At 33.1% G+C, this 27,134-nt stretch overlaps 1 protein-coding gene across 1 annotated transcript; it reads left to right on the top strand.

Moving 5' to 3' along the window:
• The first annotated feature begins 177 nt into the window (after nt 1-177).
• On the top strand, nt 178-26,976 carry LOC149946403 (cell cycle control protein 50A-like). The gene is made up of 10 exons (XM_090172827.1): nt 178-211; nt 14,340-14,415; nt 15,125-15,258; nt 16,240-16,383; nt 17,102-17,303; nt 22,496-22,618; nt 23,283-23,486; nt 24,618-24,786; nt 25,373-25,480; nt 26,397-26,976. Exons 2-9 carry the CDS (start codon nt 14,340-14,342, stop codon nt 25,455-25,457), a joined length of 1,137 nt encoding a protein of 378 aa, XP_090028953.1. The 5' UTR covers nt 178-211; the 3' UTR covers nt 25,458-25,480; nt 26,397-26,976.
• Nucleotides 26,977-27,134: the final 158 nt, after the last annotated feature.

The raw sequence follows: 27,134 nt of genomic DNA, 5'->3' as shown, positions 1-27,134 counted from the left end.
ATACATATGGCAAAAAAAATTACCCGTATTGTTCCTGCTTTACGCAATAGTAAGTGATAAGAACTGATAAACGAGAATCGGTGTTTGCCCACTGATATCCTAGTCGTAGTACAGGTAGAGAAAAAAAACTATTTATGGGAAATTGCTTTTTCCCGTTTTAGTTTAGTATCTATTACCGAAAAGAGAGCAACTTAATTTACGTGGAAATTATGTGAGTGTATAAAAACATTTTTTCTTTCATTCTTCACGACTGATTTCTTACAACAAGGAAACTTAAGTTGAGACACTCACGGTAAGATAATTCATTTTAATGCACTTTATTAAAAGTAATCTTTAAAAATACAGAAAACTTTAATACATTGTGGGGATAGTGTTGGGCTAAAAAATTTGGGAAGAGTAAGCAATTGGGGGATGATTAACTCAGACACTCAAGGGCGTATTTAACAGGGAGGCGTAAAACGTAAGTGACTTTTTTGTTAATAAATGGGAGGTACACAACTTAAAACCCACCCGAAATTAAATGACGCATACGCCCTTATACAGGCAAGTGAACCTGTGTGAGGAAGTGAATACGGAACGCTTATTTTTAAACATTATAACATCCATCTTGAAACGAACGTTTTATAAAAGCATTGTATACATATTTCGCTGGTCACGACGTTATTGAGCAGTTTTGCTTTCCCAAACATATAACTATTTCGCGAAGTATTTCCCGAAATTAGTTCATACTTTTGGGACAGTTCTTAACGAAATATGTCCTTAATTTTATGACAGTTATTTACAAAATGTATTCATATTTTTGGTACAGTTCTTATTGAAATATGTTCATAATTTTGGGACAGTGATTTTGTTCAAGATTTACATCTGTTCGTAATTATTTTGAGGTCAGTTCTTATAAAACTCTAGCATTTGTTCATAAGTATTTAATTATGAACAAATTCTAGATTTTCCAAAAATCTGACATCTGTTCGTATCTATTGTTTGGTCGGACATTTTATTTTAATATTTAATTTTCTTTACCTAAATCTGACATCGCCTCATGATTATTTGGTTGTCAGTTTTTCAAAAATCAAACATCTGTTCACAAAGATTTCGACCCTGATTAGTGACATATGGGGGAGAGCGTACTGTACTTTATCACCTTCCGCCTACGAATGTGTGCGTGGTTGCGTCCAAATAGAGGTCGGTAACGGTTAATCATTATCCATGATTAAATAGATTTTTTTGGGGAAAAAATGTAAACAAAGAAATTTACCGGTTAATATTTCGGAAAATGATTAAAAAACATGTATTATTCGTAAAATTTGAGCTTTTTATCGAAAAAACGTCGTTTTTCCGATTAATTTTACAAATTTTATCAAAAAATTAATCGGATAATACAGAAATATAAATTACTTGATCAAAACATTTTACGAATAATTTTGAGAGCTTTATCTATTGAATAAAAGTTAACCATCCCCGACCTCTATGTCCAAATGTTCAGGGCTGAATGTAAATTTTGTGGGCAGTTTTTTCCCGAAACCTGTTTATTAAGTTACAAAAAGTTTTTTTTTCTGAAATCTGCTCATTAAAATATGGAAATATTTTCCTGAGGTCTGTTCATTAAAATATGGACAGGTTTTCCTGAGGTCTGTTCATTAAAATATGGACAGGTTTTCCTGAGATCTGTTCACTAAAATATGGAATTTATTTTTCTGAGATCTATTCATTAAAATATGGAAATAATTTCCTGAGATCTGTTCATTAAAATATGGACAGTTTTTTCCAGAGATCTGTTCATTAAAACATGGAAATATTTTCCTGAGATCTGTTCATTAAAATATGGACAGTTTTTTCCTGAGACCTGTTCATGATAATATGGATAGTTTTTTCCAGAGATCTGTTCATTAAAACATGGAAATATTTTCCTGAGATTTGTTCATTAAAATATGGACAGTTTTTTCCTGAGACCTGTTCATGATAATATGGATAGTTTTTTCCTGAGATCTGTTCATTAAAATATGGACAGTTTTTCCTGACATCTGTTCATTAAAATATGGACAGATTTTCCTGAGATCTGTTCATTAAAATATGGACATATTTTCCTGATATCTGTTCATTTAAATATGGAAATATTTTCCTGAGGTCTGTTCATTAAAATATGGACAGGTTTTCCTGAGGTCTGTTCATTAAAATATGGACAGGTTTTCCTGAGATCTATTCATTAAAATATGGAAATAATTTCCTGAGATCTGTTCATTAAAATATGGACAGTTTTTTCCTGAGACCTGTTCATAAAAATATGGACAGTTTTTTCCTGAGATCTGTTCATAAAAATATGGACAGTTTTTTTCTGAGATCTGTTCACTAAAATATGGACAGTTTTTTTCTGAGATCTATTCATTAAAATATGGAAATGATTTCCTGAGATCTGTTCATCTAAATATGGATAGTTTTTCCGGACATATGTTCATTAAAATATGGAAATATTTTCCTGAGATCTGTTCATTAAAATATGGAGTTTTTTCCTGAGACCTGTTCATAATAATATGGACAGTTTTTTCCTGAGATCTGTTCATTAAAATATGGACAGTTTTTTCTGAGATCTGTTCATTAAAATATGGACAGTTTCTCCTGAGATCTGTTCATTAAAATGTGGACAGTTTTTCCTGACATCTGTTCATTAAAATATGGACAGATTTTCCTGAGATCTGTTCATTAAAATATAGACAGATTTTCCTGAGATCTGTTCATTAAAATATGGACAGATTTTACTGAGATCTGTTCATTAAAATATGGACAGTTTTTCCTGGGATCTGTTCATTAAAATATGGACCGTTTTTCCTGAGATCTGTTTATTAAAATATGGATCGTTTTTCCTGAGATCTGTTCATTAAAATATGGACAGATTTTCCTGAGATCTGTTCATTAGAATATGGACAGTTTTTGCTGTGATCTGTTGATTAAAATATGGACAGTTTTGGCTGAGATCTGTTGATTAAAATATGGACAGTTTTGCTGAGGTCTGTTCATTTAAATATGGACAGTTTTTTCCTGAGACCTGTTCATGATAATATGGATAGTTTTTTCCTGAGATCTGTTCATTAAAATATGGACAGTTTTTCCTGACATCTGTTCATTAAAATATGGACAGATTTTCCTGAGGTCTGTTCATTAAAATATGGACAGGTTTTCCTGAGGTCTGTTCATTAAAATATGGACAGGTTTTCCTGAGATCTATTCATTAAAATATGGAAATAATTTCCTGAGATCTGTTCATTAAAATATGGACAGTTTTTTCCTGAGACCTGTTCATAAAAATATGGACAGTTTTTTCCTGAGATCTGTTCATTAAAATATGGACAGTTTTTTTCTGAGATCTGTTCACTAAAATATGGACAGTTTTTTTCTGAGATCTATTCATTAAAATATGGAAATAATTTCCTGAGATCTGTTCATCTAAATATGGATAGTTTTTCCGGACATATGTTCATTAAAATATGGAAATATTTTCCTGAGATCTGTTCATTAAAATATGGAGTTTTTTCCTGAGACCTGTTCATAATAATATGGACAGTTTTTTCCTGAGATCTGTTCATTAAAATATGGACAGTTTTTTCTGAGATCTGTTCATTAAAATATGGACAGTTTTTCCTGAGATCTGTTCATTAAAATGTGGACAGTTTTTCCTGACATCTGTTCATTAAAATATGGACAGATTTTCCTGAGATCTGTTCATTAAAATATGGACAGATTTTCCTGACATCTGTTCATTAAAATATGGACAGATTTTCCTGAGATCTGTTCATTAAAATATGGACAGATTTTCCTGAGATCTGTTCATTAAAATATGGACCGTTTTTACTGAGATCTGTTCATTAAAATATGGACAGTTTTTCCTGAGATCTGTTCATTAAAATATGGACCGTTTTTCCTGAGCTCTGTTTATTAAAATATGGATCGTTTTTCCTGAGATCTGTTCATTAAAATATGGACAGATTTTCCTGAGATCTGTTCATTAGAATATGGACAGATTTTCCTGCGATCTGTTCATTAGAATATGGACAGTTTTTGCTGTGATCTGTTGATTAAAATATGGACAGTTTTGGCTGAGATCTGTTGATTAAAATATGGACAGTTTTGCTGAGGTCTGTTCATTTAAATATGGACAGTTTTTTCCTGAGACCTATTCATGATAATATGGATAGTTTTTTCCTGAGATCTGTTCATTAAAATATGGTTAGTTTTTCCTGACATCTGTTCATTAAAATATGGACAGATTTTCCTGAGATCTGTTCATTAAAATATGGACATATTTTCCTGATATCTGTTCATTTAAATATGGAAATATTTTCCTGAGACCTGTTCATGATAATATGGATAGTTTTTTCCTGAGATCTGTTCATTAAAATATGGACAGTTTTTCCTGACATCTGTTCATTAAAATATGGACAGATTTTCCTGAGATCTGTTCATTAAAATATGGACAGTTTTTTCCTGAGACCTGTTCATGATAATATGGATAGTTTTTTCCAGAGATCTGTTCATTAAAACATGGAAATATTTTCCTGAGATCTGTTCATTAAAATATGGACAGTTTTTTCCTGAGACCTGTTCATGATAATATGGATAGTTTTTTCCTGAGATCTGTTCATTAAAATATGGACAGTTTTTCCTGACATCTGTTCATTAAAATATGGACAGATTTTCCTGAGATCTGTTCATTAAAATATGGACATATTTTCCTGATATCTGTTCATTTAAATATGGAAATATTTTCCAGAGGTCTGTTCATTAAAATATGGACAGGTTTTCCTGAGATCTATTCATTAAAATATGGAAATAATTTCCTGAGATCTGTTCATTAAAATATGGACAGTTTTTTCCTGAGACCTGTTCATAAAAATATGGACAGTTTTTTCCTGAGATCTGTTCATTAAAATATGGACAGTTTTTTTCTGAGATCTGTTCACTAAAATATGGACAGTTTTTTTCTGAGATCTATTCATTAAAATATGGAAATAATTTCCTGAGATCTGTTCATCTAAATATGGATAGTTTTTCCGGACATATGTTCATTAAAATATGGAAATATTTTCCTGAGATCTGTTCATTAAAATATGGAGTTTTTTCCTGAGACCTGTTCATAATAATATGGACAGTTTTTTCCTGAGATCTGTTCATTAAAATATGGACAGTTTTTTCTGAGATCTGTTCATTAAAATATGGACAGTTTTTCCTGAGATCTGTTCATTAAAATGTGGACAGTTTTTCCTGACATCTGTTCATTAAAATATGGACAGATTTTCCTGAGATCTATTCATTAAAATATGGACAGATTTTCCTGAGATCTGTTCATTAAAATATGGACAGATTTTACTGAGATCTGTTCATTAAAATATGGACAGTTTTTCCTGAGATCTGTTCATTAAAATATGGACCGTTTTTCCTGAGATCTGTTTATTAAAATATGGATCGTTTTTCCTGAGATCTGTTCATTAAAATATGGACAGATTTTCCTGAGATCTGTTCATTAGAATATGGACAGATTTTCCTGCGATCTGTTCATTAGAATATGGACAGATTTTCCTGCGATCTGTTCATTAGAATATGGACAGTTTTTGCTGTGATCTGTTGATTAAAATATGGACAGTTTTGGCTGAGATCTGTTCATTTAAATATGGACAGTTTTTTCCTGAGACCTGTTCATGATAATATGGATAGTTTTTTCCTGAGATCTGTTCATTAAAATATGGACAGTTTATCCTGACATCTGTTCATTAAAATATGGACAGATTTTCCTGAGATCTGTTCATTAAAATATGGACAGATTTTCCTGATATCTGTTCATTTAAATATGGAAATATTTTCCTGAGATCTGTTCATTAAAATATGGACAGTTTTTTCCTGAGACCTGTTCATTAGAATATGGACAGTTTTTGCTGTGATCTGTTGATTAAAAAATGGACAGTTTTGGCTGAGATCTGTTGATTAAAATATGGACAGTTTTCCTGAGATCTGTTCATTAAAATATGGACAGTTTTTTTCTGAGATCTGTTCACTAAAATATGGACAGTTTTTTTCTGAGATCTATTCATTAAAATATGGAAATAATTTCCTGAGATCTGTTCATCTAAATATGGATAGTTTTTCCGGACATATGTTCATTAAAATATGGAAATATTTTCCTGAGATCTGTTCATTAAAATATGGAGTTTTTTCCTGAGACCTGTTCATAATAATATGGACAGTTTTTTCCTGAGATCTGTTCATTAAAATATGGACAGTTTTTCCTGAGATCTGTTCATTAAAATGTGGACAGTTTTTCCTGACATCTGTTCATTAAAATATGGACAGATTTTCCTGAGATCTATTCATTAAAATATGGACAGATTTTCCTGAGATCTGTTCATTAAAATATGGACAGATTTTACTGAGATCTGTTCATTAAAATATGGACAGTTTTTCCTGAGATCTGTTCATTAAAATGTGGACAGATTTTCCTGAGATCTGTTCATTAAAATATGGACAGTTTTTCCTGAGATCTGTTTATTAAAATATGGATCGTTTTTCCTGAGATCTGTTCATTAAAATATGGACAGATTTTCCTGAGATCTGTTCATTAAAATATGGACAGATTTTCCTGAGATCTGTTCATTAGAATATGGACAGATTTTCCTGCGATCTGTTCATTAGAATATGGACAGATTTTCCTGCGATCTGTTCATTAGAATATGGACAGTTTTTGCTGTGATCTGTTGATTAAAATATGGACAGTTTTGGCTGAGATCTGTTCATTTAAATATGGACAGTTTTTTCCTGAGACCTGTTCATGATAATATGGATAGTTTTTTCCTGAGATCTGTTCATTAAAATATGGACAGTTTTTCCTGAGATCTGTTCACTAAAATATGGAATTTATTTTTCTGAGATCTATTCATTAAAATATGGAAATAATTTCCTGAGATCTGTTCATTAAAATATGGACAGTTTTTTCCAGAGATCTGTTCATTAAAACATGGAAATATTTTCCTGAGATCTGTTCATTAAAATATGGACAGTTTTTTCCTGAGACCTGTTCATGATAATATGGATAGTTTTTTCCAGAGATCTGTTCATTAAAACATGGAAATATTTTCCTGAGATTTGTTCATTAAAATATGGACAGTTTTTTCCTGAGACCTGTTCATGATAATATGGATAGTTTTTTCCTGAGATCTGTTCATTAAAATATGGACAGTTTTTCCTGACATCTGTTCATTAAAATATGGACAGATTTTCCTGAGATCTGTTCATTAAAATATGGACATATTTTCCTGATATCTGTTCATTTAAATATGGAAATATTTTCCTGAGGTCTGTTCATTAAAATATGGACAGGTTTTCCTGAGGTCTGTTCATTAAAATATGGACAGGTTTTCCTGAGATCTATTCATTAAAATATGGAAATAATTTCCTGAGATCTGTTCATTAAAATATGGACAGTTTTTTCCTGAGACCTGTTCATAAAAATATGGACAGTTTTTTCCTGAGATCTGTTCATAAAAATATGGACAGTTTTTTTCTGAGATCTGTTCACTAAAATATGGACAGTTTTTTTCTGAGATCTATTCATTAAAATATGGAAATGATTTCCTGAGATCTGTTCATCTAAATATGGATAGTTTTTCCGGACATATGTTCATTAAAATATGGAAATATTTTCCTGAGATCTGTTCATTAAAATATGGAGTTTTTTCCTGAGACCTGTTCATAATAATATGGACAGTTTTTTCCTGAGATCTGTTCATTAAAATATGGACAGTTTTTTCTGAGATCTGTTCATTAAAATATGGACAGTTTCTCCTGAGATCTGTTCATTAAAATGTGGACAGTTTTTCCTGACATCTGTTCATTAAAATATGGACAGATTTTCCTGAGATCTGTTCATTAAAATATAGACAGATTTTCCTGAGATCTGTTCATTAAAATATGGACAGATTTTACTGAGATCTGTTCATTAAAATATGGACAGTTTTTCCTGGGATCTGTTCATTAAAATATGGACCGTTTTTCCTGAGATCTGTTTATTAAAATATGGATCGTTTTTCCTGAGATCTGTTCATTAAAATATGGACAGATTTTCCTGAGATCTGTTCATTAGAATATGGACAGTTTTTGCTGTGATCTGTTGATTAAAATATGGACAGTTTTGGCTGAGATCTGTTGATTAAAATATGGACAGTTTTGCTGAGGTCTGTTCATTTAAATATGGACAGTTTTTTCCTGAGACCTGTTCATGATAATATGGATAGTTTTTTCCTGAGATCTGTTCATTAAAATATGGACAGTTTTTCCTGACATCTGTTCATTAAAATATGGACAGATTTTCCTGAGGTCTGTTCATTAAAATATGGACAGGTTTTCCTGAGGTCTGTTCATTAAAATATGGACAGGTTTTCCTGAGATCTATTCATTAAAATATGGAAATAATTTCCTGAGATCTGTTCATTAAAATATGGACAGTTTTTTCCTGAGACCTGTTCATAAAAATATGGACAGTTTTTTCCTGAGATCTGTTCATTAAAATATGGACAGTTTTTTTCTGAGATCTGTTCACTAAAATATGGACAGTTTTTTTCTGAGATCTATTCATTAAAATATGGAAATAATTTCCTGAGATCTGTTCATCTAAATATGGATAGTTTTTCCGGACATATGTTCATTAAAATATGGAAATATTTTCCTGAGATCTGTTCATTAAAATATGGAGTTTTTTCCTGAGACCTGTTCATAATAATATGGACAGTTTTTTCCTGAGATCTGTTCATTAAAATATGGACAGTTTTTTCTGAGATCTGTTCATTAAAATATGGACAGTTTTTCCTGAGATCTGTTCATTAAAATGTGGACAGTTTTTCCTGACATCTGTTCATTAAAATATGGACAGATTTTCCTGAGATCTGTTCATTAAAATATGGACAGATTTTCCTGACATCTGTTCATTAAAATATGGACAGATTTTCCTGAGATCTGTTCATTAAAATATGGACAGATTTTCCTGAGATCTGTTCATTAAAATATGGACCGTTTTTACTGAGATCTGTTCATTAAAATATGGACAGTTTTTCCTGAGATCTGTTCATTAAAATATGGACCGTTTTTCCTGAGCTCTGTTTATTAAAATATGGATCGTTTTTCCTGAGATCTGTTCATTAAAATATGGACAGATTTTCCTGAGATCTGTTCATTAGAATATGGACAGATTTTCCTGCGATCTGTTCATTAGAATATGGACAGTTTTTGCTGTGATCTGTTGATTAAAATATGGACAGTTTTGGCTGAGATCTGTTGATTAAAATATGGACAGTTTTGCTGAGGTCTGTTCATTTAAATATGGACAGTTTTTTCCTGAGACCTATTCATGATAATATGGATAGTTTTTTCCTGAGATCTGTTCATTAAAATATGGTTAGTTTTTCCTGACATCTGTTCATTAAAATATGGACAGATTTTCCTGAGATCTGTTCATTAAAATATGGACATATTTTCCTGATATCTGTTCATTTAAATATGGAAATATTTTCCTGAGACCTGTTCATGATAATATGGATAGTTTTTTCCTGAGATCTGTTCATTAAAATATGGACAGTTTTTCCTGACATCTGTTCATTAAAATATGGACAGATTTTCCTGAGATCTGTTCATTAAAATATGGACAGTTTTTTCCTGAGACCTGTTCATGATAATATGGATAGTTTTTTCCAGAGATCTGTTCATTAAAACATGGAAATATTTTCCTGAGATCTGTTCATTAAAATATGGACAGTTTTTTCCTGAGACCTGTTCATGATAATATGGATAGTTTTTTCCTGAGATCTGTTCATTAAAATATGGACAGTTTTTCCTGACATCTGTTCATTAAAATATGGACAGATTTTCCTGAGATCTGTTCATTAAAATATGGACATATTTTCCTGATATCTGTTCATTTAAATATGGAAATATTTTCCAGAGGTCTGTTCATTAAAATATGGACAGGTTTTCCTGAGATCTATTCATTAAAATATGGAAATAATTTCCTGAGATCTGTTCATTAAAATATGGACAGTTTTTTCCTGAGACCTGTTCATAAAAATATGGACAGTTTTTTCCTGAGATCTGTTCATTAAAATATGGACAGTTTTTTTCTGAGATCTGTTCACTAAAATATGGACAGTTTTTTTCTGAGATCTATTCATTAAAATATGGAAATAATTTCCTGAGATCTGTTCATCTAAATATGGATAGTTTTTCCGGACATATGTTCATTAAAATATGGAAATATTTTCCTGAGATCTGTTCATTAAAATATGGAGTTTTTTCCTGAGACCTGTTCATAATAATATGGACAGTTTTTTCCTGAGATCTGTTCATTAAAATATGGACAGTTTTTTCTGAGATCTGTTCATTAAAATATGGACAGTTTTTCCTGAGATCTGTTCATTAAAATGTGGACAGTTTTTCCTGACATCTGTTCATTAAAATATGGACAGATTTTCCTGAGATCTATTCATTAAAATATGGACAGATTTTCCTGAGATCTGTTCATTAAAATATGGACAGATTTTACTGAGATCTGTTCATTAAAATATGGACAGTTTTTCCTGAGATCTGTTCATTAAAATATGGACCGTTTTTCCTGAGATCTGTTTATTAAAATATGGATCGTTTTTCCTGAGATCTGTTCATTAAAATATGGACAGATTTTCCTGAGATCTGTTCATTAGAATATGGACAGATTTTCCTGCGATCTGTTCATTAGAATATGGACAGATTTTCCTGCGATCTGTTCATTAGAATATGGACAGTTTTTGCTGTGATCTGTTGATTAAAATATGGACAGTTTTGGCTGAGATCTGTTCATTTAAATATGGACAGTTTTTTCCTGAGACCTGTTCATGATAATATGGATAGTTTTTTCCTGAGATCTGTTCATTAAAATATGGACAGTTTATCCTGACATCTGTTCATTAAAATATGGACAGATTTTCCTGAGATCTGTTCATTAAAATATGGACAGATTTTCCTGATATCTGTTCATTTAAATATGGAAATATTTTCCTGAGATCTGTTCATTAAAATATGGACAGTTTTTTCCTGAGACCTGTTCATTAGAATATGGACAGTTTTTGCTGTGATCTGTTGATTAAAAAATGGACAGTTTTGGCTGAGATCTGTTGATTAAAATATGGACAGTTTTCCTGAGATCTGTTCATTAAAATATGGACAGTTTTTTTCTGAGATCTGTTCACTAAAATATGGACAGTTTTTTTCTGAGATCTATTCATTAAAATATGGAAATAATTTCCTGAGATCTGTTCATCTAAATATGGATAGTTTTTCCGGACATATGTTCATTAAAATATGGAAATATTTTCCTGAGATCTGTTCATTAAAATATGGAGTTTTTTCCTGAGACCTGTTCATAATAATATGGACAGTTTTTTCCTGAGATCTGTTCATTAAAATATGGACAGTTTTTCCTGAGATCTGTTCATTAAAATGTGGACAGTTTTTCCTGACATCTGTTCATTAAAATATGGACAGATTTTCCTGAGATCTATTCATTAAAATATGGACAGATTTTCCTGAGATCTGTTCATTAAAATATGGACAGATTTTACTGAGATCTGTTCATTAAAATATGGACAGTTTTTCCTGAGATCTGTTCATTAAAATGTGGACAGATTTTCCTGAGATCTGTTCATTAAAATATGGACAGTTTTTCCTGAGATCTGTTCATTAAAATATGGACAGTTTTTCCTGAGATCTGTTCATTAAAATATGGACCGTTTTTCCTGAGATCTGTTTATTAAAATATGGATCGTTTTTCCTGAGATCTGTTCATTAAAATATGGACAGATTTTCCTGAGATCTGTTCATTAGAATATGGACAGATTTTCCTGCGATCTGTTCATTAGAATATGGACAGATTTTCCTGCGATCTGTTCATTAGAATATGGACAGTTTTTGCTGTGATCTGTTGATTAAAATATGGACAGTTTTGGCTGAGATCTGTTCATTTAAATATGGACAGTTTTTTCCTGAGACCTGTTCATGATAATATGGATAGTTTTTTCCTGAGATCTGTTCATTAAAATATGGACAGTTTTTCCTGACATCTGTTCATTAAAATATGGACAGATTTTCCTGAGATCTGTTCATTAAAATATGGACAGATTTTCCTGATATCTGTTCATTTAAATATGGAAATATTTTCCTGAGATCTGTTCATTAAAATATGGACAGATTTTCCTGAGATCTGTTCATTAGAATATGGACAGATTTTCCTGCGATCTATTCATTAGAATATGGACAGTTTTGCTGAGGTCTGTTCATTTAAATATGGACAGTTTTTCCGGACATATGTTCATTTAAATATGGACAGTTTTTCCGGACATATGTTCATTAAAATCTGTTCATTAAACTTTTCCTACCCAGTACTTATGACCCCCAAAAAGATGAAACCGGTCTTCTTTTGGATTCTCACGCTAAATTTTTACTTAGTTTTCCGAATCTTATTCAGTTCACTCAATTTCATGTCTTTTACCTGTATCCAAAATATATCAATATTCCTCATTAAACTGTATTTTTATTTATAAACATTTATCAGATATTACGGAATTTTTCCTTAAATGGTTCAATTTATCTAATGTTACCCAAATTTACTCAAATATTTATAAATTTGGAGTTTAGATCTTTCTCCAAAATTTTAGGGGGGGGGGGGGAGGGACCCTTAAAATCCGTGAAATTTCCATTTTTTTTAAATGGAAAAATAATAATTCTTAGTTGTCAAAAACATCGGTTGCCATGGCAAAACGAAAGCCCATTGTATCTTTTCCCTTTAGCGAGTTAAATGAAGGTCTACTAACGGTCCGAGTTTGAACCAAATCGGAGATAAATACCTCTGATAGTTTCCTGTAAGTATTAGCATAACTTAATGATACCTCATTAACTTATGGTATTAGGGAAGTTAAGTTATTTATACCAATGGGAAAGCGTCCCTTGTAACAAATTAGAGTCGGGCCGACGTCGGCAAAAGGTACAAAACACTAAAGTCGGCCAACTGTCGGCCGACCTTTGGATTTAGGATCCAATTGTCCTAGGGGTAAAAGGGTCGGCCGACTACAAAACGTCGACTCTTTACCGCCTTTTAATAGACCTAAGAACCGACTCCGAAACGACATCATCCCGACTTAGAATGTATTGTATAATTACGTCGAAACGACTTACCTTTCGATATTTTAAGTGACTGAAAATGACCAAATATAACCGTAAATATAGCTATATAAATAGCTATATACATGAATGTATTTGGTCAAGTCCCATGAAAGGGAGTGAAACAATGAGTTGATTTCGGTCAATCGGAAAGCTCTTGAATCTAGAGTACAGAGTTCTAGAGTTTCTCGGGGCTTAGTAAAAGTAACGAATAAATCTTCATTAATAATTTCTTAGCCTAACATATTTAGCTATACGAATGTAACCTACTTGAGATGAGATATTTTTAATAAGGAAACATTCCCAGATTGAATATATAATCTTTTTTGAAAAAATATAATACAGAAAGGAAGTTATTTTAAAATATTTCAATTTGTTTTATTAAATCGCCAAAGTTTCACAGTTTTGAGCGATTAATTGGTAAAGCGCGACCTTAAATCGACCCTTTGTGCAAAAGGGTAATAATTAAATGTAAGGTCTATTTTAAGTCGGATAATGGTCGGCATACCGACCATAAATAGTCCCAAAAAATGATTTACGGTTTTAGGGTCGAAAAACGTTCGGACGTTTTTAGGTCGGCATTTGGTCGTCGACTATAAAGCGACTTTTCGACCGTACCCCGACCCTAAAACGACTTCATGTGCTACAGGGGGTGTTTGAAATTTATTTCAAAGAATTAGTCTTTACAAGTTTAAAATAAAATTATTTATTAATAAGCGTACTTAATAATTCCATAAAACGGAAATAACTTTATTCAACATCAAAACAAAATGGCCAATGTTACTTTATAGGAAAGCTTTTGAAGGTTCGCATATAATATGAAGCTGCAGCTATAGCCCCTGTTTTCATGATTCCCGGAAGATATTCTCCGCCTACACGGAGAGAGAGAAAGCGCGCAATCAATACCGGAGTGTCTTCATTACAAATTACAGGACGAAATTCAGAGGGGGCGTGGTTTTAATTCCGGGAATCACGAGGCGAACAAGGAGCTGTCCACGTAATCTCTGTCACCGGAATGCTTTCTGTAATTTATAAAGTCACCGCGTTATAACAATAAATATAAATGTAATAAAGGGACTACTGATACCGAAAGAAACTAATTTAATTTGTTCCCCTAATAGATGGCAACCGTATCGGCGTCGACCTCGACGTTGGTACCTGAAGAGCCTGCGAAGGTTGCAACCAAGAAACCATTTAGTGAGTTAATTTTCCAAAGAAATTTTGATTTTTCACATGGGAAAAGGAGTTGAAATTATATTAAGCCTTGCTTAGTAGCACTTTTGTAGCCTGTAATCCCAGTAACAGTTACTTGTCATATAAAATTATTAATATCAGTCGAATCATTTAAAGTTCCACGGAAGCGTTGAGGCTACATAATCATATTGGGATGGAGGAAGGTATGTCTGAGTTACGTGTTAGGATGGGAGAAGCTACCTAAAAAATCCGGCCAAATTTTGGAAATGAATCAATGGCCCTTTAAGAAATCTGTGTTTTACGTGAATCTTTAAATAATGAATATCTCCACATTTTTTTAAACATTGAAAATGTAAAATCTATCGGGTAAAAGTTTTCATAGGTTTCCATACTCTTGCATTATAACCCTGGACTATCTAATATCATAGGGGGGGGGGGATTTAAAATTTGGGCTATTTGACGGCACGGTTATTTGGTAGTTAGTAATTACAAATTGGTTAAAATTTACTATGTCTATGGCGATGACAAGGTTTCTTTTCCTTAAACTTATTTTATAAAAATAATATTTAATAATAATTTTGATGAAATGTAATCCACACTTAAGTTTCATTTCCCAATTCCTATAGTTAATAAATGATATTAACCTTGTTAAAAGTCGCTAGCTGATAATTATTATTACCATGCACATTCAAAAGATGGTCTGATATTCTAGATAGCGCATTTCGTCAACAGAGGTTGCCTGCTTGGCAGCCAATCCTAACAGCGGGATCAACTCTTCCAATTTTCTTCGTCATTGGTTTCGTTTTCGTGCCAGTTGGAATTGGTCTTCTTGTTTCGTCCTTAGAGGTAAATAGCACTATGGTCGTTTTATAGTCATACCGAAAACGTTTTAGCTCAAAGTAATCATTTGTGTATTTAAATAAACCCAAAAATTATTTGAAGCTCGAGATCCCATTTACATTTTTTGACCTCATGTTGTTTCTAAGCCGTGAAAGTATAAGTACCCGAAGTATATCGCTTACGGTATAAAATGAGCTGTATTTTTTAATTTGATAATTCATGTGCTTCTTCTTTTAAAGAACCTTTTTTTATTATCTGAACTTTCAAATGTTTAATATTAATGATGGACTACCTAAAATCTTTTGGACAATCATTAAGAGAATGCCGTAATATGGATGGTTACGGTTATTTTATTTTGTGAAATAGAATTTTACGTAACAGGTTTTTTTATTTTTTTCAATATCATTATTGTTTAATCAATGAATTTTATATATGATCTCATTGATCTGTTAAATTTCTAACTTTTCTAACATAAAAACTTTTATTTCATTTGAATTATTTATCAACTAAGATATAAAAGACTTATTTCGAAACGGAAATGTAGTTTTTCTCATCAAGATGTAATGAACTTTAACTGCCTGATAGAGCGCGATACAGAGGGTAATTTTATTGGGGCATCTAGTATCAGACGCTTTTACTAAACATTCGTAGGGTTTCATCTTAAAGGGACTATGGGCTTTCCATATTTATGGTCGTTCAACGAATTCGACGTTTTTGGCCCTAGGTTCAACTGAATCTAGGGGCATTTGGTTCTAATTACGTTAAGCTGTTGAGTGTGCTTGCAGGTGAAGTACTTCGCACTTTGGGCTCGCAGCAATTAGATCCCAGCTTGGGGCATTAGTAGAAAAAATCCTTTTACGTAGAATTTCACTAGCTAAAGAGGTTTTCCCCTGAGGTTAACGTTAATAGTTTAGTGAACGGAACCGTTGGCAAAAAGGACTTGCCATCACCCTTTAAGCGGTTACAATCCATAATTTTGTTTTCCAGGTTGAAGAGAGGGAAATAGACTACACTCTTTGCAATAGTATGAATAAAAATCATGGCAACAGGACATGCGACGAAATCATCAAAGGAAACCCCAGAGAGAAGTGCCAGTGTGAAGTGCCCTTCAGACTTTCAGTTGATTTTAAAGTAGATAAAAATTGAATTTTTCGCCATTTTGGACAGAAAAGGTTTTGGATTTGAGTGATATTGTAACTTTTAGAGGGTACCAAACCATTTCCATACATTTTTAGTTTCGGAAATAAAATTGATTAATTAAGTATTTAATATATTTATAACAATAATCAGCTGAACTAATACCCAAGTCATTTAGTGACGTTAATCGCTTTTAATTCAGGTGGCTACCCATTCATTATTTAGTTCATTTTTGAACTGACCGTCATTAAGCGTAAAAATATTGTGCAACAGCACACATAGTTTAAAACTAGAAGTTTTATATTTTGAAAATATTTGCGAAAATCCTGTGCCGAATAAATCGTTTTTGATAGGCTTTGGAACAAAATTTTCTATAATTGTTTATTTATTAACAATGGCGTTAATTGGGGGATCGCAGACCCCGCAATCGATCTAGTGGTCATAAATCCACTCTTATCTCTATAAACGCCACTTATTATAAGTGCCCCGAAAGAGATTCACGAGATCTTAGCTACGGCACGGGTTTTTAAAAGAGATACAGCATAGCATTGAGGAGAAACACTGTTCGAAAGCTCCCGATAAATAACAAAGTATATTACTATTTTCATGCCATGTGGTATCTGTCTTTTAATAACTAAACAATTATATTCACTCAAACCATGACAATGAAATTTTCAGTTAATAAATATAAAAAAGTGGAATATCTGAACAGAAAGATGTTTTCCTGTATTACGGATTGACGAATTTCTACCAGAATCACCGTCGCTACGTTAAGTCGAGGAACGACCAGCAGCTCTTGGGGGAAGACGACTACACTGTCAAAGAGTGCGTACCATTTGACCAACTTCAAGGAAAAGACAATGTCACTAGGAAGATTGCGCCTTGTGGCGCCATTGCCAACAGCATGTTTAATGGTGCGTGAGCTCCAAAAGTTGTTTCCTCGCAGAGCCAACCCCCAATTTCACTAGTCCAAATTCAATCTTAAAATCAATTAAAAGTTCTTATTCCGATTTATCAATTTATTTTGGTGAAATTGCAACGTCTTACAGCGAGAAACAAGTATTTTGGCAGATCCATACAATGTATTAATACGCTAGTGACATACAACGGCGGCTCATTCTCGGAACGTTTCTGACTTCAGTGGTTGTCGGTTTCGGGTTTCCCAGGAGCCGGCGGAGAGAGATTTAGTGGGTAGTCTTACACTAGCGCTATCGACGTCCGTCTTACACCCAGTTCTTTATGGCGACGTTTTTATAATTTTATAAGTAAAATTTAGGAACAAACATACTCTAAAGAAAATTTAAATATAATAAATATATAAATATATAAAGTATGATCTTAAAAAGGTGCTATATATTTTTTAATAATTAGATTAGCTTTAATACCCGGCTTCGCCCGGGGTCTTAGTTTTAATGAATTAGATCTGATATGTACGCAAGAAAGATAAACGCTCTAGCAAAAACTCAACAGGCGTAGCAAAAACGCAACAGGTGTAACACGCGTTACAAAAAGTTCTGAACTACTTAAAAATCCCAACTAAACCTCCCCTTCTACGATGTCCCGAGTGAAATAAAAATAAAATTAATTAGATTAATAACCATGTTAGGTATTTCAAAGCTCTAGAGCTAACCGTCTCGAGTTTTTTGGAAAATGACATACAAATAAATATATAAATAAAAGGACAAACTTTAAGTTGTAAATCGAGAATATTGTTATAATTTCCCAAATTTGGGTGGGGCCCCATTGTGAAGAAAGAGAGAGGACAGGATTCTATGAAAAACCCCTTTTAAAAGGGGTATATGTATGGTTATCGCGGTGAATATGCCATGGCTAGTTTCCGAAAGTCCGATAACCACTGACGTCAAAACGGGGGATATACTCTCACTCCCTTCCCCCCCCCCCGAATTCTCTCGGGCTCTCCGGATCAAGTGGGGCCTCTATACGCCAACCTAATAGTGCGTTTGAGCATGGTTTGAGCGCGCTTATAGGAATCTTGAGTGACATCTATAAGCATTATTCTGAATAATGTTTTGGGTATTAAGGCTTTTTAATAATAAAATGTGGACACTGCAATTTTGTACAAATTATGACCAACGACAGTAGGTAGTATAAAGGATATAGCAATAAATAAGAATCCTGTGTATAACTTAATAGATCGAGTAATTAAACATAACTTTAATAACACTGTAAAAACTATTTTTATTTACAAGTTAAATAAAAATATTAAAAAGTACTAATTACAGTACGAGCACGACTAGTTTCGCCTTATCTTCAGAGGCTTCATCAGGTCTCGTTAAAGTGAGTTATTACAAAATTAATTTCAAGTTTGCGAATGACACGCGATAATCTATGGTTATCTACAAAAACGTTCACCAAAGTTCAGATAAAAAACTAGCAGGACCATTATCTCTTTTCTACTGATATTTGTTTTACATTTTTTAATAATTTGGAGAGACTGAATTTTATCTTTAAGTGAGCCACATATAATTGATATTTTTTTCTTAGGTTTAAAAACTGGTTTAATTTTATTATTGCTAAATACAGGGGCGTAGGAACGCTCTAGAAGTTGGAGGGGGCAAAGAGAAACCAAAAGGGGTCTGGAGAATGGTTTTGAATTTTTAATGGAGTGTAGCTTCTCAAAATGCATGTGTACATTTTACTACTATGTACATTGGCGGGAAAAGACTGAAATTTAAACACAGTTGAGGTTCTATAATCTTTTTATGCTTTTAAAATGAGAATTTGAGCCTTTTGAAGATTTCAACTGACCAACAGGTTGGAGGGGGTAATAACTTAAGTTGCCCCTCCCAGCAAAATTCTAGAAAGGGTCATTGCCCCCTTGCCCCCCCTGGTTCCTACGCCCCTGGCTAAATACATTCCCAATAAGTTGGCCAATATTATTAACAAACGGAGCAACTATGGTCCAATGGTATAGAAAATCTTGATATTTTCTTTAATTTTTGAACGACTTTGACCCTAATATTAAGTTTACCCTGGAAATAGAATACAATAATTCCATCCCCTTTTTAGACGTTCTAATCAATAAAAATTCTAATTCAATTACAACCTTTGTTTACCGTAAGCCATTTGCAGTTTCTAGGCCCCCACACCATGACTCACATCACCCACGTAGCCAACCATTAACAGCGTATTATTCATTTTTACCAGATGAATTAATATCTGTTCAGACGAGATTGATTTATCGAATGAAATAGAGCTTTTGACCGTATTTTAAACCGAGAGAAAATAAAAACAATACCAACTTTGAGCAAAATTTAAAAAAACACTACATCATTTTAAACCTATGAATAAAATACAAAATATAACTTAAAGATAAAATTCCGTTATTAGACAAATATGGTGTGTGGTAAGACCTATACGGGTCGATCTGTCCGAAACTTCTATAAAAGATTTAATGAACATAAAAATGATGTCAAAAATAAAGACTTATAACTCAGCATTAGCTGAACATATAATTAATAACCCCACACATACGATTTTATTTGAAAAACCTAAACATCTTGCTTGTGTAGATAACTTTTTGAAATTAAATATAAGAGAGTCTCTCCAAATTATTAAAAAACAAAAACCAAATATCAGTCGAAAAGAGATAATGGTCCTGCTAGTTTTTTATCTGAACTTTGGTGAACTTTTTGTAGATAACCATAGATTATCACGTGTCATTCGCAAACTCGAAATTAATTTTGTATTCACTCGTTTTAACCAGACCTGCATGATGAAGCCTCTGCAACTAGTCGTGCTCATACTGTAATTAGTACTTTTTAATATTTTTATTTAACTTTTAAATAAAAACAGTTTTTACTGTGTTATTAAAGTGGTTTTTAATTACTCGATCTATTAGTATAAATGATACAATAAGAGAAAGTATCATTGAAATTGGTATTTTCTAAATCCTACCCCAGAAGGTCGATTTTTTGTATACAGGGTGTCTTAATTTGATCGGCCCAGGCGTTTTCTCTAAAACTATAGTTGCTAGAAATATGAAATTATCAGGAAGTACTCTCTCGGGGAGGACCCTTTTCTCTTGGAATTTTCAGAAAAATCGTGAAATTTTACACCGTTTTGAAATTATTATTTTTTGACGAAAATTTTCTACCAAAATGTTGTAGAACGTACTCGAAAACCTCTATGAAATTGGTTTGGTCAAAAACGGACAATTGCTCATTGAAATAATACGTCATGAAAAAAAAAACAAGTTGGTACTACCCAAAAATGTTTACGTCTCATGAAAAAGAAAGATAGACCTATCTTTTAAGCCAAATCATTTAAATAATTTTTTAGAGAAAATACAATTTACATTTCAAATGAGGTTCAATAATTCCACCGTCTGCTGCAATACAAATCCGTGCGCGATAAAGCATATTTCGAATTGAAACACGGACCATCTCGGGAGTTACGAGTTGGAACGCTGCGATGATTCTCTGCCGTAGATCTTCTTCTTTAGTGACAGTCGTTTTATACACTTCCTCCTTGACGAATCCCTACAGGAAAAAGTCCGGCGTTGCGAAATCTGGGGACCTCGGAGGCCCTCGTACTGGACCGTTCTTGCCTATCCATCGCCCACGGAACTCGTTGTTAAGGTACTGCACGACGTGTCTTTCTTGGTCGGCAGGTGCACCGTCATGCTGGAACCAAAGGCGTGTGACGTCGACTAATGGCACATCTTCCAACTCGTCTGCGACTTCATTTTGTAGAAAGGCCAGGTAGTTCTGCCCATTGAGTCGACGCGGAAGAAAAAATGGCCCAATAACACGATCTACCAGAAGACCAGCCCAGACGTTTAAACGGAATTGTACCTGAATGTGGCGAGGAAATCCCCAGTGCGGATTTTGGTTGTTAAACGGGCCGTCTCTCCCCAAGAAGCACTCGTCGGACACAAGAATCAAACGGAGGAAATCTTCGTCTCCGTCGGCCATAGTACAAAACCAGTTACAGAAATCCAGCCGAAGTCGCTGATCACAGGTACAACGAGGCATCTTTTTATTTTACTGGAGTACGTTCAGAGAATGATTTAAAAACAAAGCTGTGTCTCTTTAAATACTAAAATGGAGCCACACTTTAAGCAACAGAGTAGTGCAAAATAAAAAAACACGTGGGAAATTCAGTTGGCATAAATTAGACGGTTTCGTGGACTTCTTGCCCCAAATAAGACGCCTGAATTCTGGAATTCTACTATGTAAACTGTATTTTCTCTAAAAAATGATTTAAAATGATTTGGCTTAAATAACAGTCCCTTTTTATCTTTACAAACATACGATCATTTCAAATTAGATAGGTTTCTCTAACTTTCTTTTTCATGAAACGTAAACCTTTTTGGGTAGCACCAACTTGTTTTTTCCATGGCGTATTATTTCAATGAACAATTGTCCGTTTTTGACCAAACCAATTTCATTAGAGGTTTTCGAGTAAGCTCTACAACTTGTTGATTGAAAATTTTTGTCTACCACCTATCGTACAAAAAAAAACAAAATTTGAAAACGGTGAAAAATTTCACTATTTTTCTGAATATTCCAAAAGAAAAGGGTCCTCCCCGAGAGAGTATTTCCTGATAATTTTACATTTCTAGCAACTATAGTTTTTGAGAAAAACGCCTGGGCTGATCAAATTAAGACACCCTGTATAGTTATGGTTACCATAGTTTATATAATATTTTTCAAAATATCTGAATATAATCAATGAAATAATAATAAACCATTGATATATTTCACTGCATTCAATGGTTTGTTTTAGAGAAGTTAACCGATCAATTTGTAGGGTTTTCCCCTCATAACATTAGCCTGTAAAATGAAGATAGGAACTTGAGAGGGATTTTCCAAAATCTCTTTTCTAAATAACATTACATTTATTCAATGAAATAACATATTTGAACAATAGTACAAAATAAAATGATAATAAAATCATATCCTAAAATCACGGCCAGCTGAGCGAGAATGGAGGAAATCAAAGGATATTAATTTAGTTATAATTTATTAAATATCGCTATTCCGAACAAAGCTAGAAATCTTATATAGTACTTATGAACAGCAAATGGTCGAAAACGGTCAACTGTTACATGATTTTCTGTTTAATAAATGTCTTTTGATAGATACACTGAGTTTGAAATACTACAAAGAAATGAGTAACAAGAAAAGTGAACTCGTGGACGTGCCTTTGTTAAAAAAAGGCATAACGTGGAAAACGGATAACAAGAAATTTCAAAACCCACTAAGTAAGTAAAAAATGACATAGATACATTATCCGTTCAGAAACGCGAGTTTTATAAAGTCGAGTGATGCGACATCTCTCGTCAGTTTCTATAAGTCGTCGTTAACGTTGGATGATGTAGAATTTTCATTGGCAAATTTAGGATAATCAGCTGCAATCACCTTTAAAACTGGACGGAAAACGCTTTATTTATCACTGTTAATTAACATGGTATTTTATCATCAGGAGCTTGGGCGAACAATACGTCAATTGTGAGGTTGTTATAAGGCGCTATCTATCGGTACGAAAGCTCGTGCTATCGTCGCGAGAGTCATTGTCTCCGGCTTAAAAATTATACTAAAGGTCACCAACAGATGGTGTCTAAAGACTACGGCCTGCGGAAAGGTCAAGCACTTAGTACTAAAATGCTAAGAGAGCTCGCGGTCTTGGTCACGTGCCTTCCTAAGTTCCTCGGTGTCTGCTAGGTGTCAATTCCGTATTTTATGTTAGGCTTAGACGCTCCGAAATTTATCTAGACTTTTATATACATTTCTTATATCTATGTATTTCTCTGACATTTACAAACGTAAATTTTGCTATTCGAAATCGAGATAATCTTGTGATGGGTTTTTACGTGCTAAATAAATTGTATAGCTTTACCATGAGCTAAAATAAATAATTGATTGTAGGTTTCAATGGTACTGCCAAGCCACCGTCCTGGGGTGATGATATGAAACAAGACTTTACCGACGAAGACTTCATCGTATGGATGCGAAGCGCCGCTTTCCCCAATTTCAGGAAACTCTACCGAAGAGTGAACCACGCCGACAACAGAGAGGACGTCTTCCGAAATACGTTACCGATAGGAAACTACTTACTCATGGTGGACTATCGTATCCTTTTGTCTTAAAGGGAGATATTATTAATCAGATGTTGATTAAGATATCTCAAAAATGGTTAGACTCTGAGATCCTACAAAAATACGTTTAATGTAGGAACTTCAGAGCTACCCCTTTCAAAGTTATATGTAGTATGGACTCTGGAGTAGAGATCTGCTTTTGAAGCAGAAACGTTACCATTCCCATCCCACTCAAAATATTTTTTTCTAACTTTTTCATTCCATTCCATTACCTTTTCCATTAATTCTTTATCAGGCGCCGGTTCTACTCCTCGGCATGGCTTCCTGAACGCGCTCACTATGACGACGAGGCAAAAGAGCTCGTATTAGGCCTAATGACTTACAAGGAGAGTACCCGAGGTGTTTATTGCCGATTTTGTTCAAAGTCGGGCGTAATGTAGACGTATATGATACATGAAATTTCCCAAAAGGAAACGTTGCACTACATATTAGATTTGTCATGGCAACCGAAAATGTTTTTGACCAAAATCTTGGTTTCACAGGGTACCTACGAAAATTTTAAATCACGAAATTGGTAATTTGGACAACATTTAGGTAAATTTCATCAAGTTTGGGTAAATTGGAAATTTTTGGGGGTAAAATTGTAAGACGTTTTGGATAAAATAAGGAAAAAGTTTTGTTTAAGTGGTCAGAAACATTTTCGGTTTGGGAAATTTTATATCTCATATAGGTCTACATTACGCCCGACTTTGAACAAAATCGGCAATACACACCTCGGGTACTCTTCTTGTTAGTCTGATAAGTAAACCAAACATTTGTGGTCATTCAATAAATTGCTCTCAGTAAAAAAGTAACATACGGACTACGGAGGATAGTGAAGATAATTACAAACGTATGATATAATGTTTTCTAAAATATTTAAAAAAATGGTCGAATCCTGTGGTAATTAAATCAATAGTTGATGAAGAGGGACTTGTTACTCCGTGAAATACACAAAAAAATATTCGATTTGGAAATTGTTATTGTGTTCTTATTCTATTTATATTTATGAGTGTTTAACAAATTTGAACTAAGTAATCTTCTTAGGGTTTAATAAACCGTACATATCTTTCCAAAATTACTACTGAAATTAAGTTTGTGTTCCCTAACTTTATGAAATTATCAGGATACCACGTGACAACGTTTCAAGGAAAGAAGCGTGCCATTTTAGTCGGAAACATATCGTGGTTAGGAGGGCGAAACCCATTTTTGGGGATCGCTTATATCGTCGTTGGCTCCGTTGTCCTGCTGTTGGCCATCGTGCTTTTGGTTGTTCACAACAAGTTCGGAAGAAAGTAAGATTTCGTGTAGAATATTCGCATAAGGTGTGGTGCAATAAACAAATTATCGTAGTTGTCTTCTGTTTACAGAAATTCGTTTTTTTATGATTCTGCATTTCAATTAGCTTTAATCGTACAGCGCCTTAGAGCATGGTGGTTGGTAAAGTAGGGGTATGATTGTTTGAAACTTAGTAAGTTAGTATGTTAATTCGCTTTACGTTTGTGACAAAATGTAAATAACACGTTTGAGTACGTACAGTGGTTCTCAACTTATTTTAAAGTCAAATCAAACATGTCATGCAATAATCGCTTGGAAATAAAAAGACTGAAAACCATTTAGGCTTTAGCACTGTAATAGTGTTGCATTGATCATGGTTGAAAAGCTTAGCTGTTTAAACGTTTTCAACGCTTTCAACTATAAAATTTAGAATTTTAAATTGCAAACATAGTATTGACGGCTTACATACATTATACTTTAGAGTGTGTGTTGTTAATTTGTTTGAATATTTTTTGCAAAAAGTAATAACGTTATAACGTTAAGGAATACAACAACAAGTGCAATTATTCGTTTCAAAAATGACATTTTCATTTATATTTAAAGGAGTTATGGCTGGCAATCCAGTCCCAGTACTTCAATCAGCTCTAACGACGAAAGGTCCAGGTTGAGAACCACTGGTACAGAATGAGAACATGATGGCTATTCCTATTTGTGGGTATTTTTAGTGTCATCTATTTAGAGAGATTGGCAAGTAACGCTCTATCGTATCAGTGTAAAATGGAGAAGAGGGTTCCGTTGGGTTTGACCTTGACCTCCGGTCACGGTTCAACCTTTCATTTACAAGAAGGTCATACACTTAGAATTTATTTTGGGAATCGTGATTTTCAGTTGCAACAGCTCTTGAAACTGGATCCAAAAAGAAATTTAAATTAACATGGTAGTATTTTTCTGACGAACTAGAGTTAACAATAGGTCAAGTGGAACAAAAATTAATGGTAATTTAAAGTATTTCTCAGAGGTCAATTTATTTTAGTAAAATGTATTGCTATCATAAGTCAGACTCCATAATTGTTAGCATTGACCCATATTAACGTTATACGTTTCGACTGCTATCTTAAAGCGTTTTGGTCAGGACTTTAAAAGGATTTTGCGCTGTTTGGTAGGGCCGTCTTTAGAGAAATAGATTCCTCTGGGCAAAGCAATACATTATGCGGATTTACCTCCAGGGGCCCTGTATGGGGCCCCCAAGATGAAAATCCGTTTTTAGTTTATAAAGAAAACCATTAAATTGGATATTTACGACGAAGTCGCAAGCCAAAAAATGTGTTTGCCGTAATTTCGTTCTGATCAAGAATTAAACTAGGCTCAAGTTACTAAAACCGTTTAAAAATATGCTCTGCTAAGGGCTAGTATGAGTGATGGTGAGCGATCAACGCCTAAAATCTTCGTTAGCCTTTAGGTCTAATAGTTAGGCTTAATATTTTGCGTCATACAATTCATTTGGAACCAACATTGAATATATTTTCCTCTTTGGAATTAAAGCTCAATTTGAATGACTTTGATTCAGATTTAGACAGTATTATGATATATTTATGATACTATTTTTAAAAGTAACTTTTTTTTTCAGAAATGAACTCTTAGCGATTAACAAACCAACGTCTGATTAATATTTTATTAATTTTATGTAAATGAATTTAACTAAAAAATCACAGGTTTTCAAAATTGAAGGAATATAAATGTATTTTAAAATTTTTGTGAATTTTTTTGATAAGAAATGCATAAGATCGAGAAAATCTTTTTTAACAAATTATTTTTTATTAACGGACGACTGCAACAATTTTATGAATTACCTCATCAAAAAAACAATAAGCAGCGCAGAAAATTTCAAATGCCACATAAGGGAGCGGCCAATATTATAATCATTTATTTGGAATCGACATAAATATTAGAGGCTATAATAGGTTTAATTCTGATTAATAAGGACGGGTCAAAAATAGCTTTAAATTAAGAGGAAAGTTGAACGTTACAAAACTTGAATGGTACTTTACTCCTTCCCCATATCCATCCCTGGCGCTAGCAGTAGGGCACTCATGGAAAATGGGTTGCGAATATTTTGGCGATCTAATTTTTGTAAATTATGATTTTAAAGAGAAAACTTTCCACCGCCGCAGAATATTACTACGAATAAATGCTCAGTAAAAATATAATTCTAGCAATCGTTACTTTTGTATAGCTTAATTCATAACAAAATAAATTTTAAAACCAATTCACTAAACAAAAGAAATAAGAGCTTATAAGCCTTATTTTAAAAACAAAATCTAAGTCAAAACTAACAATGTAAGTACATTAAAAGGCCACTAATTGA

This window comes from Leiobunum rupestre, chromosome 4 (genome assembly GCF_980474605.1).
Source record: "Leiobunum rupestre chromosome 4, qqLeiRupe1.1.hap1, whole genome shotgun sequence".
Taxonomy (NCBI): domain Eukaryota; kingdom Metazoa; phylum Arthropoda; class Arachnida; order Opiliones; family Sclerosomatidae; genus Leiobunum; species Leiobunum rupestre.
Note: the sequence above shows the minus strand (reverse complement) of the source record. Positions and strands in the feature narration are given on the sequence as shown.